We start from the raw sequence: 13,102 nt of genomic DNA, 5'->3' as shown, positions 1-13,102 counted from the left end.
TTAATCTTTATCTATAGAAAATTGCACTGTTAAATCTGCTAGATCTCTGCCAAAGCTGGCTGACACATTTCGTAGGATATTTCTTTCTCTCTTGTTCAAAAAAAGGGTCCAGATCTTAAACCCCAAAAAACCCCAACAGAACATAAAAATCTGTTTGCTTGTGTAAAGAGATTTAAGACCTAGAAGTTACCTGAACCTGCATGCGTGCTTCACATCTATTCTTTATTTACAAGAGTCAGTACCAAAATTACTTTCTCAGCTTTGAAGATACTTAAAAAGTTTTGCAGAAAAAGGTGCTTCAAATCACACCTTGATGCCTTCAGAAAGAGTTCAGATTGCTTAAACATTATCAAAATGGGTGGTTAAATAAAGATATGATTAGTCCATGATTCAGAAGCAAAAGTGGGACCAAAGTCAGGACAGAGGAGAATCAGAACAGCTTTAATTGTGAAACAAAGAAGAAGGAGTGCAGATCAGCAAAAATTATGTATTTCGTTCTTTGTGTTACTTCAAAATTCCCACGATGGCACAGGTTCCACTTGCTGGATGGTGCGGATGCAGGATACCTGTCTGTCCTACAAGCTTGTGGTGTAGACGGACAGTACTGGGACATGCAGGAGGGCAGGATAAAAGAAGGGCACAGTGCAGAGGTTTTGGGTGGTTTCCAGTAAATACCTTGTAGGGGAAGGTCTGACAAGGAACGAAGCCAGAAGGGATTGGCATGCTCCTAAATCTTTCGGGCACTTTCACTTTTCTCCTCTAAAGATTTGGAAATGGTTCCCCCACCTGAATCAAGCTTCTTTGAAAGATCTCCAGGCAGGCCATCCAACATGGCTTTCTGACGGCAAAAAATTGCCATGTTTGTGTTCTTCATAGCTAGCCAGATGTCAGGTAGGAAGCTGTTGCTCAAAATATATATCTGAAAGGGGCAAAAGGAAAGACAAGAGTTCCAAACAGTTAATGCTAACAAATTTTAAAAGAGGCATCACACCTCCAGCATCAGCGTTTAAGAAAACTAGCTTCTATTACAGCTTAGAAGGGAGACGGGATGTTGGAGCTGGGTTATGTTGCTGCAAATCCCAAAGCACTTCTGTCTTTTAGAGGAGCGGGTGGGCTGGCCCGCGGGTCGGGGGGGACTCTGGACCAGGAGGTGAAGCCACCAGACCTGCTGCTCAGGGGTGGCGGTGGTGGCGGGCGCGGGGAGCCGGGCTGGAAGGGGAACCACCGAGATGAGTTCAGGGTTGGCAACATCCCCTCCAATGCTGCCTTGAAGGCGGTTTTGCCCCCGGAGGGGGTCGGGTGGGGTGTGAGGGGAAGGGAGGCGAGTGGGGGCCGTGGCGGCGTGGCCTCTCCTGCAGGTGTGCGGCAGCAGGGAGGCTGACGGCAATGGGGGGCCCTGGGGAGCCCACGCCAGGTGTTAGGGAAGCAACGCTGACCGCACGCAGGGCCCGGCCGGAGCAAAGCCCTGAGGAACGGGTTGTGCCAGAAGCAGCAAAGGGATGCTGTCACGGCTCCCGCTCCACCTCAGGTCGGGGTCGGCTGTCACCGCTCCATCTCAGGTCGGCTGTCACAGCCCTTCTGAGCGCCTCACCAGGGCGAGCTGCGGGGCCGGTGGCGGGGGTGGCGCCTGCCGGGCCGAGGCTCCCAGACGGGCTTCCTAGCGCCCGGGGACGGCTAGCGGCTAGCGGCTGGCGAACGCGCGGGCCGCGCGGACGGGACCGGTGGGGCCGGGAACCCGCCGCCGGGGCTCCCGAGGTAGGTGGTACCAAATGAGCCGCCCTCAGCCAGGCGCTGCGCGCCCGTGTGGGCTCGTCCCCTGCGGGACGGCTCTGAGCGAGGAGGAAATGAGGGGCCGGGGAGTCCGGCAGCTGCCCCCCCGCCCCCGCGGGAGGCCACGGCCGCCGGTCACCGCCTGCTCCTTCCCTGCGGCGGCCGCCTCCCGGCCGCGGGCGCCCCGCGCCCCGCTGCGCGCCCGCGGAGGCGCCGTCCGCCCGCTAGGGGGCAGCCGCCGCCCGCCCCTCGGTGCGGGTGCGGGTGCGGGTGCGGGTGCGGGTGCGGGTGCGGGTGCGGGGCGGCGCGCGCCTCTCCGCGGGCGCGCTGCCCCCGCGCGGCGGGGCCGCCCGCCGCCGCTGCCAGTGATGTCATGGGGCGGCGGCGGCGGTGGCGGCGGCGGCGGCGGCGGGGGGGGGGCGGGGAGGAGGCGGCACTGCAGCTGCATGTGTCTGTGGCGGCGGCGGCGGCGGGGCCGGGGCGTCGTCATCTGCATTCACATGGGGGCGGCGCCGGGCTCCGTCTGAAGCCCCCGCCCGGGGAGACACAAAACCCACGCGAGGCGCGGGGTGCCGCGACCCCCGCCCCGCCGCCGCCATGAATTCGGCGGAGCAGACCGTTACGTGGCTGATCGCCCTGGGCGTCCTGGAGTCGCCCAAAAAGACCATCTCCGACCCCGAGGGCTTCCTCCAGTCCTCCCTGAAGGACGGGGTGGTGCTCTGCCGCCTGCTCGAACGCCTGCTCCCGGGCACCATAGACAAAGTAAGTGCCCGGCTCCCGCCGCCCCCCGCCGCCCTTTGTGCAGCCGGGCCCGCCGCCCCCGGACCCGGCCTCGCCCGCCGCCGGGCCCCCCGCTCCGGCCCGCCCGCGCGGGGGGAGGGGACCCCCCGGGCCCGGGGGGTGAAGAGCGCGGGAGGGGGCAGTCCCGGGCCGGCGCCCGGGGCGTCCGGGGCTGAGCGGGGAGCGGCAGCGGGCAGCCGGGCCGAGGAGGGCTTCCTCGCCAGGGCCACGGCTTTGCAAGTGTTTTGCATAAAAAAATGCGCCGCTCTCCAAATCGAAGATCCTGGACATGCATGGGAGAAGCAGGGTTTTTTTTGGGGTGGGTGTGTGTGGGGGGGGGTGGGGGGGGGTGGGGGTTATGGACCTTTTCTGGCATGCCACCAGCCGGCTGCAAACTTGGCTACGCAACTGCTGGAATAGTCGGTGCCTCACCTCACTGGGGAGGTGATTCAGCTCATCCCCGCCAGCCTCTGAAGGACATTGTAACGTTTGATGGTTATTTTTCTTGGAGGCTGTTTTGGTGTTGTTTGGGTCTTTTACTGCTTGCTAGCCCGTGGAAAAAAAAAAAAAAAGAGCTCATTTTTTTGGGGTTGAAAAAAATGCATCGCACCCTGTTCTGCCTTGCGTTTTAAGAAAATGTGCTCTGTCAGGTAACTTTTCTGTGCTATGTACGCGTACGTAATTCCCGTCGTGGCTCAGCCAGTCGGGAGGGTTCTGGTTGTTGGTGCTGCGCCTCGAGACTCGGGACAGTGCCCTTGTCTCACCTGGTGCCTGAAAACGCAGCGCATAGGACCCACATCTTGGCAGAACTTTCCTTGTGAGCCAATACGAGGTGGTGGAGAAGAGATCGATGAAGGTTGTCTGCTCTGTTGGTGGGAAAACTCCCTGCTTGAAAATAACACCATATTTTTGACATTTTGCAGTTGGCAGACCACTCATTGGAGCCTGCTGGCAGTGGGCTTTTGTTACCTTTTGTGGCTTGCTTTCAAGTAGTCTGCTGACCCACAAGGTTGGAAACCAGTGCCTTCAGCTCAGTATTGGGCTGTCTCCCTTCAGTTCTTTAGTTTGCCGCCGACTTGGGGTTGTTACTGTTTGATGTTGTACCGTAGTATGGAGGTCCTGGCTCGGACTGGAGTCCTACTCTACTGGAATGTAGTAAGTGGGCTCCTGCCCCTACTAAATTCACAAGCAAATTAGGAGGTGGTGTGGGAATACGGAAAGCCCAGGGGAGCCCACAGTACTGTTGATGGGTGATGGAATTGATGAGAGTGGGGGCAGTGTGTTGGCATCAGTGTGAGTGTGGGTAACTCGAGGTCCTCTGCGGTGGCCGGTGGAGCTAGCTGGGACAGCTGAAGCCACTGCTGCTGCTGCCAGCTCTCCCCCCCACCATTTCCCCAGAAGTGGCTGTTTGGGCAACAGAGCTGAAAAGGATGTGCCTGCTCCTCAGGCGCTGCAGCTTTGCTGCTGCGGTACTTGAGGTGCAAGCTGCTGTCCAGGGCGCTGGGCTGTAAACTGTGGCTCCGGAGCAGGTAAATGTCCTGCTCCGCTGTCCAGGGTGACATGTGTGATGTGGGGATGAGGGCAGGGACCCCCTCAGCATAGGGATCCCCTGCCTGGCTACTCACCTGCTCAGGCAGGCTCTGCCCATCCCTCCTTGCTCCCCAGCTCTCTTGCCTCGTGGCATCAAGCCCAGGGAGGATCTTGGCAGCCCATCCCACTGCACCACACCAGGCATCCTCTCTGAGCACCTCTCCAAAATCTTGGGCTTTGGGTCCTGAGCTTTGGGGCAGAAAAGGTTTTCCCCCTTCTGCAGATGTCAAGGCTAGTAAAATGGGGTCCAGAACTGGGAAACTGACTCTACTGAACAATGAAGTAAATAAAAAAGCATGACAGAAAGAACTGTTAGAACTGCGTTTACCAACTTCACGTGCTGTTCTGTGTGTGGTATAACTAGGGACAGCTCAGTTAGTGTGAATGAGAGGCGCTCATTTCTTTTTATGTCAGAGGAGCGAAAATCTCTGATGTTGGGGCAGGGCGCCCCTTCGCAGCACCTGCACCCAGAGGAAGGTTTGCAGAGGGGCACAGCTCCCCACAGCCTACCCTGCCACCAGCCTGGCGTGCCAGGAGCTGTCAGCGGGGCTTATCATGGACCTCGTGGTGCAGAGGTGTGGGGTTTGCAGGGGGTGGTGTGCAGGCTGGGCCGGCAGCCAAGGCGGGAGGAACGCTGGTGCTTCGCAGCCTCCCACCGCCCCGAGCCTGCCCCGTGTTGAGCAGGGTGCTGGGATGGGCGGCTGCTGGAGGACCCTGCTGACCTAGTGTGTCTCCGCTGGCTTTGGCTTAGCTAAAGTCTGGGGAGAAGTTTGTTGTTTTTTTGTTTTGTGTGGGGTTTTTTTGCTGTTTTTTTAGAGGCTCTTCAGATGCATCTGAGAGACTTATGAATTAATTTTCCTATCCAACTTATGAATTCTTTTTCTATAGACTTGGGAGTATATACCACATACTTCTTTCATGCTCTCAGCTACCATTATAGTCTAAGCTATTTCCATGATACTTTATTTTTTTCTAATAAAAACTTAAAGAATTTACATCCATCCCTCTACTGTTATTTTTCAAACTCTTTTGCAACTACTGTTCTGTTATGTAATTTTTTAAAATATTTTAAAATATTGAGTGCATTTTAAATACGAGCCCTTTTGTTCCTTACTTATTCTGAAAGTCTGCACTTCAACTGGACATTTTTGAAATCTAAATCTAAAAGATAAAAAGTTTGTTGCACAGATGTAGATTAATTCAGTTCTTAAAATCATTTGAGTTCATAACTTTCTATAAATATCTGACAGCAGCAGACACTTTGAAGACTCACAGACCTCATTTTTCTGTAAATACAAAGTAGTAACTAAAACCAAAGAGAACATTAAAAAAATTACAAATTATAAATAAGAGGGATTGTTTATCAGTTTGGGGTTTTTTCAGATGTTTTCTAGAAAATGCTATAAATACATTTATTTCTTTCAAAAACTGTGTAGAAAGAGGATTCAATATCCGCAGGAATGCAATAATGTGTATTTTGGCATTTTGTGCTTTTTAAAGCCTCTGGGTAGCCCGAGACTGATTAGTAGAAGGTTTTTAATAAATAAAGGTTGTGTGACCATAAAAGGAATCAAGCACTTAAAGGTCAAAGAACAGATTTTTCTAAAGTCAGTACAGCAAATCAGAGGGTTTTAAGGCTGGTTAGCCTGTTTTTCCTTTAGATCGTTGTGTATTTGTATACCATCCTTGCACAGAATAACATACAGAGCTTCTTGTCAGGAAGTTTTGGCTGCATTGGTTTACATTACAGTCATCTTCTATCTTAAATGACAGCAAAGGACAAATACTAAATTCACCAGATTCCAAGAACTCTGAATGAAAATACTTTGGGAAGTAGTGTTATTACAGACTGTTTCTCTCATTTTTGGAGTCCCATTTAATGTCATTTGGCATTTTGAGAGAGACCACGACAGGGTAAAACAAAATAGTTGGGTTAGGCAGTGCGATGGTACGGCTCAATAACCTTACCCTGAACATAGGAAAGGGACAAAAGGGAGAGCAGTTAATTAAAAAAACAAAACCAGAAAACCCCAACAAAAACCCTAACAGCTTCCCTCGCCCTGATCAAACCCAGCCATGTCTTAGTTTTTTGAAGCACAAAGATCTGTGCTGAAACACACAGGTGGGTTGATCTGCTCTAAAAGATGGGGAGTTGCTGAATTCGAGCAGTTTGAATGAGAAGCCATGGTTTCAGGTTACAGGATTTCAGCCCCGCGCTGGAAAATTGAGTTACTTTGATGGCAGGGGAGAGGATCCCCGTGGAAGCATTGCAGTGCAGTTGTCTGCCGCTTAGATGCTTTTCCTCACAGAGATCATTTTCCAAACAGATTCCTCCATCGCAGACCAGTTTGACCCACTTTCGACGTTGTAAACAGAGATCAGAATTGGAGCGGGAATTTTCCTTGTCATATGAGGCTTCGCGCTCCATTAAGTTTTGTTTGTACTTTCATTTTTGGTCAGCTGTTCGACAGAAAGCATCATTTTGAAGACAGCTTTGTTCCGTTCAGGGAAAACAGGGAAGACGCATCAGGGGATGTGATGCAGCAGCCATTTGCCCCCCCCGTGGTTCCCCCCCTCCCGTTAGGGGCTTTTGGAGGGGGTGGGAGCAGCTGGTTCAGTGCTTTGAAGCCAGGGGATGGGGAAGCATGCTGGGTGCACGGCTGGGTCTCGCGTGCCCTGGCTCCCCTCCATCGAACAGACCGTCCCCAGCCGTCGCACCGAGCGCAGGACTGAACAACCGAGAAGCTGCTGGGCTGTGCGTGGGAGGCTGATCCGAACTGCAGCCGCTTCCTCTCGCCGCTCCCGCGTCGCTGAGGCGTGAGGGGAGCAGCACGGGGCTGGCCCCAGGAAAACATACAGCGTGCCCTCGCTGGCGGAGGCTGGTGTGCGGCTGGAAGAAAACTTTGTTCGCCTTGTGGAGGCTTAGCACCAGCATCAACATCAATTTGATTGTTAGTTGGGGTAGTATCAGGACTGACGGCAGCACGGATTAGGGTCTTTTTATAAATACCTCGTGTATTAGTATGGTTCTTTTTTTTAATGATGGAGGTCTTTGGCTAAATGAGGCGTTCTGAATTGCAATTTTAGGAAGAGATTAACTCTACGCAACTTGCAAGACAAATGAGTTGCTGTGTATGACCAAAAGCACTGAAAGAGAATCAGAGTCCCCAAAAGGAGGGTTTGGGCTGCCACATGCGGCAGCCATTTCACCAGCCTTGTCCTCGCAGTGGGTGTGTGTACCTACAGCTCTGGAAAAAATGGGAGATTTTATGTTCACTGGTCTCTGATTTCACATGAGTATGTCAGGGCTGAGTACTTCTGACCTGTTGTGACAAGGTGTGACCTGACTGTAGTATTTCAAGTGTTGCAAAGGGAGAAGAAAGGGAAGATGTTTGGGAGCCAGAGCTAATAACAAGTGTTGATTTTTATGCCCCAGTACCTTTTCAAAGGGTGCAACGCTGGCTGTGAGCTGGTTGTGGAGCCCAGGCAGAGCTCAGGAACTGTGGTGAGCACCCCACCAGCAATGCAGAGGTTACTCCTAAAGTAAGCGGTTGCCAGGTGCTCGTTGCCTCCAAGCAATCTGAATTTAGGAAATTCTTCTGGCAGGATGGGTCTGCCCCTGCAGCCCTGGTGAGGCTGTCGGGGTCTGCCTGGCTGAACAAAAGGACTGTCCTGCCTTGCTCACTGGAATGATGTTGCATGGTCCTGGTGTTACAGCAGCAGCAGGTCATCGTAGGACTAGACCTGGGAGGCAGGAAGCAAAATCTGCGTTTTAACGTGCATATGCTCTCTCCCCCTGGCAGGAGTCCTTACATAGAGCCTTCTGGGAGATTATTGTGCTTCTGGCAAGAATAATCCGTACTGGACAGCTGTGCCTGCCATGGCTGCATGCTTGGGTAGTGCTGGCGTACGTGCACATGCTGTTGCTCCAGGGTGGAAGCACTGCAGGGGCGAGCCAAGCACCAGGGGAAAGTTATCCCAAGCAAAGTCCTTACAGTGCCTTTTTCCTGAATACACACTGTTACACTGTTCTTGTAAGTGTTACAGTGAGCTTCTTACAGCGTCGTTTGGTCCTGTTATGGAGTTGTCGTTGGCTGTGTTGTCATTTACCACGTTACTTCTATTGCCTTGTGAGAGCGGTGGTGCAAGGATGCAGTGAAAGAGAACGCCCATGTATTTCTCACCTATGCACTGGCTCTGTAATTCTGGTGACTGGCATGTTATCCAGAGAAACACAGTCTGCGTGTACACGCTGAGGAAGCAGAGGACTTGCATCTGTGTTTGCTGTCTTTTTCCTTGAAAATCGGACCCTGTTAATGCATAAGGGTCTAGACTGAATTAAATGAGGGCATGCCAGGTCCTGAGAAGAGGGGGCAATTAAAGAAACTGTTGGTGATTAAATCATTTTTGTGAGAAAATACAGAAAGATAATGTAGTTTTGCAGGTCTTATTCTCATTAATATCCTTTCAACAGTTTCTAGATACGTTTGTGCAGAACATGGACAACAGAATAGACAATTTCTTAGCCCTCAGGTGCTCTACTGCTACCCAGACCATTGTCTGAACGTTGTGTCTGTGTGGGGAAAAGAAAGAGCTGTGGGGATGCCACCAGCACCCTTCCTCTGGTTACTGCTGCATGCTAGTGGCTGAGGGCACCACATCATTTGGCTGAAAATGTTTAAGATTGTAATTCAAGCTTTAAAAAAACCTGGAAGTCTGGCTTTAAAATTGAAGTTTACAAATGGTATATGTATGTAAGTGTATTTATTCATATATATATACCCATGTACTCGAATAAAATCTGGCTTTGAACCACTGAAGGGAATTCAATATACATCTTTGTTAAATAATTGTAATTAGCCATTACCTGGTGGCTGTGATTTGCAGAGCTGGAACCTTAACACATTTCAAGCATGACAGGGCTTACAAAAATACTGCGGGCTGGCAGCATGGAAGCAGCATCAGTCTTGCACCTTGGCTGGCTGAGCTTTACTCCCTGATCCTCAGCCAGTGTGACATTCCTGTGCTCTCCTTGACTTCGCTGCATGAGCAAAGCCACCTTCTCTCCATATCTCTTGGTACAACAAGGTTGCTGCCATCACCCACCACCAGCACCATGGAGTTGAGGAGGGGTGGCTGGCCTCGTCTGCAAGAAGTTGCCATCATGCAGCTCCTCACCGTGGACCTTTAGCACCCAGTGGGCAGAGTCACCCCGTTAGCCTGCAAAACACTGCTCAGGTCTAAAAGCATTTCATTCGGGTCTCCATTTTCCTGCTCTGCAGTGAGTGCTGTTGGATGATGTTGGCAGCTTGCCCAGGAGAGGGTCTCCACTGTAGGGCTTTGGTAGTCCTGTGGAATATTTTCACACAGAGAGGGGGGAAAAAGCAGTAAAAATCATACACTCCCCCTGGCCGGTGCAGCTTTGCTGACAGAGAAATGCTTTTGTTGGCTTCTTTAATGTCATTGGGAGAAGTGGTACTGTTAGACTGGCAGAGGAATTCCCTCTCTGGCATATGTTATATCCACACTGCGGAGCGATGCCAGCATATCTAGCAGCAGAACTCTCCCAGCGTAAACAAACCCTGAGTGATTGGACTCCTGAAGCCCAAGCTTGTGCTGCATCAAATCAGTGGCGCTGCACGGGAAACGCTGCAGGGTTTACATGAGAAAAGGTGCAGAATCCCTACCCACCAGCCTCCCTTTGCAGGGGAACCCCTTGAGGTAGGTTCTTGCTGAGCCTTGCCCGAATACCGCCCATGCCTGGAGCAGCACTTCGTTGGGCTTTTCCCTCTCACTGACTTCAGGGAAATACACGTTCTCCTGAGGGAACCTAATGCTGGCACCCCTGGAGCTCTGTGGCACGAGGCTGATGGTACTGCATGGGGTTGGTGACAGTTGCACGCTAGCTGGTCTCCTCTTTTCCTTCAAAACAGCAAGAAAATAAGCAAACCCACAGGAACTGGGAATATTAGTCCTCAGCATTTAGGAAGCAGTGGAAAGAAAATTACTCCTGCAGCTGCCACTAGACCCTGTCATGTGGACATACAAAAATCTTTGGAGACACTCCTGTGCATGTGTTCTGGTAGGACTCATGCATAGTTCACAGGGTGGGCCTGCAAGTCGGTCATAATTGAAGTTGCAAAAGGCAGCTGTCACTTGTGTTTGCTAAGTTTTATGTGCTTGGCATTCTCAGTTTCTTAATGCTGTGTTAATGTAGGTTTTTGTGTGAAATACAAAAATATAACGGAAACTTGAGAAAACAGAAACACCATCTGGAATGTCCGGGTGCTCTTAACTTACTGTGTTTGTCTCTTAGGGTCTGGTCATATTCCCACCTCCTGGGAGTCAGTTTACAGACTTTGATGGGTATTTGGTCAGAATCCAAGGGAGGTGACAGAAGTACAGTACTTCCACTGCAAAGAACATACTGTTTACTTGAGCATTGTTTAATACAGGTGCAGATCCGAAAGGATGACCTCAAACAGCTGTATCAGTTTTACAGTATCAGTTTTGCAGAGCAAATTAAAGAAAAAAAGTGGCTCTAGTTGTTGTGTAAGACTCAAAGAATCGGTTTACCAAGGCTGCCACAGACCTGGCTGGCATTTTAACCGAACTGTAAATTTCCTTTGCAAACGTAGCTGACCTTAGGTTTTGACGGCTATTTCCAGTAAGGGACTGAAGCTGCTAAAGCAGAACATCAGTGTGTTTGAATGTAGGTCACTGTTAATGAAGGCTGGTCAAGCATTTCTGAACATGTGCAAGGGCAGAACTTGAAGAGCTGGAGGACAGTCAACCAGAGTGCTCCTGGTTCCAGGTGCCATAGCAGGGGAAGTTGAGGGCACATGAAGCTGTGGCTGATGAGTTGGTACGGCCCATAGGGTGGTGGGATAAGGTTTTGTGGCAGTAGAATAGAGTTAAATGTGGGATTGGAGTCGCTGGTTTGGAAGGTGTGGTCTCAGGTGGGATAGATGGAAGGATGGAGTACAGGGACTGGTGTGGTGACGTAGGATGTGCGGCAGAGGAATGTCAGATGTGGGGTTAACCGTGCTGATGGCTATGGAGCGAGGCAGTGGGACCTAAGAGCTGCTGCTGTCACTATTAGTGGTGTCCAAGGGCAAGAGGTTTGGGAACCTCCATGCTAAATTACATCATAAAAAGTGGGCACCTCTCACTCCTCAGAGAGGATGCACTGTTGAGTTCTTCCAAAGGGCACTTAAAGGACTCTTGTAAGTCCAGGAGATGACTGGAGTTTGCAATGCTAAGCAGATGAAGGCTCACTGTGTTAAAATCCCAGATGGGGTCAAGAACATAGGTGCACTCTTGCTTTTGCCTTGTGCTGTGCCTTGGCTCTTTGTTAACTTCAAGACCAGGTGTTCTTCTCAGCATGTAAGAATTTTAGGGCATATTTTAAGGCACCCGCCTTCTGCTTTGTGCTGTGTGCAGAGCCTAAGTGAATTCTTGCATGAACCCTGGAAATTTGGGCACCTTAGTGCATGGCTTTGTAGGAACTTCAGCCTTTTACTGGATCTAGTTCTTAGTAGGTATGCTGACTGCCTGATGCTGTGTTTTCAGAGCATGGGTTTCCTCATTGCTGAAAAGTTTGTGGGCAGCAGGTTTTATAGGTTGGGAAGAGCCAGTACTAAGGAGCTACAGTGCCACAGAAACAGTATCATGGTAAGATCTGGTGTTCCATCAAGACACCTAATTTTAAAATAGAACTGCGCCTTGCTGAGAATCCTGGTCCGTGTTTTTAGTTTAATTATAGCATCCTGCTAATGTCACCTAATGCCACCAGCAAGATGTGTGATCTCTGAAGTGGTTGGGCTCAAATGCAGAGTGCTTGTCACTTACAGACATGGAAGGTCCGACCCTTTCAAGTGCAGCTCTGACTCCTGCTGTCTTGGGAGAAGCGTGGGGCTCTGTCCGTCTGCAGTCCTCTGAGCCCAGCTGTGTTCACTGGCTACAGAGGGAGCACCGCATCTGCCATCAGTCCCTATCAGGTGGTGCTTCCGCGAGAAGCAGACAGTGTCTGCCTCTGTAGCTATGGAGGACATCACTGTGATGCCACTCTTTCTTTTCCATCCTTGCTGGGTGGTGCAGTTTGTGAGGGTGGGTGCGATGGAGGACGGAGCAGGAAACTTGAACATCCCAGGAAACCTGAACATCCCAAGGGATGAGCTCTGCTGGGCACTGGTGTAGGAGCAGGCAGGAGGTAGCACTGCTGGGAGAGGTAGGGAGGGAAGGAACCTGCAGGAGCTGCTGGACAAGTGAATCACCTGTAGGTTCACAGCCCAGGTTAGTGTGAGAATGGCCTGGCTTCCTTCCTCATGATTTTTTTTAATCTCATCTTTATTCCTGAACACAAACCGTGGTGACAAACCTCAGCCTGCAGTGCTTGTATAGAAGGTGTTTGCCTCCGTGCCACCATGCTCCATCAGAAGATCAGTTACCCTTGATGTTGTGCCTTAGCCAGTCAAAGGTGCTGGAAGCAAAACACAGCTGCTGTGGGACCGAATGTGGTCAATGTGACCCTTTCATTAGCTTTGCTACATTGTTCATTTATAGTGTTTTTACTCTTTGGATTGCAGTAATGCTCTGTGTGTGCAAGGTGGTCTGAAACCTGGAAAGAAAACTGTTTCCTACTGTGGGGTGGATCTGGTGTAGAGGACTCCAGGCCAGATAAACTGGGTGTGGAAAAAATGGTCTGGCATGTTGTGGTGGAGGACAAGTACTCTTGTCCAGCCTGTCCCTACGCCACCTCCCTTTGCGACTGCATTCTTCTGCAATGCTCTCTAGAGTGCAGGGTTGCCTCTTTATGGGATTTAGCCCTAGTATCCCTACTGGAGGGACGAGTCTTTGAACTTTAGACTCAGGCAGCTGTACTCTGGAAAAGGGCATGTTTAAGTGTCTGCTTACTAGTTTGCAGCTACCTGTTATGTTGTCCGTTAGTTTCTGCTTCCTA

General features: G+C 51.0%; 1 protein-coding gene across 4 annotated transcripts in view; it reads left to right on the top strand.

Annotated features, from left to right (window-relative positions):
* The first annotated feature begins 2,254 nt into the window (after positions 1-2,254).
* ARHGEF7 (Rho guanine nucleotide exchange factor 7) overlaps positions 2,255-13,102 on the top strand; it is a 125,893-nt gene continuing 115,045 nt past the window's right edge. Inside the window, exon 1 of one of the 4 annotated variants that reach the window (XM_055801755.1) lies at positions 2,255-2,532. In XM_055801755.1, coding sequence (XP_055657730.1) covers positions 2,368-2,532 — 165 coding nt within the window. In that variant the 5' untranslated portion in view covers positions 2,255-2,367. The remainder of the gene's footprint in view (positions 2,533-13,102) is intronic. The other 3 variants (XM_055801756.1, XM_055801757.1, XM_055801758.1) reach the window with 3 other exon arrangements.

Source organism: Falco peregrinus, chromosome 4 (genome assembly GCF_023634155.1).
Source record: "Falco peregrinus isolate bFalPer1 chromosome 4, bFalPer1.pri, whole genome shotgun sequence".
In the NCBI taxonomy this organism is placed as follows: domain Eukaryota; kingdom Metazoa; phylum Chordata; class Aves; order Falconiformes; family Falconidae; genus Falco; species Falco peregrinus.
The sequence above is the reverse complement of the archived record's forward strand: the minus strand, read 5'-3'. Positions and strand labels throughout refer to the sequence as shown.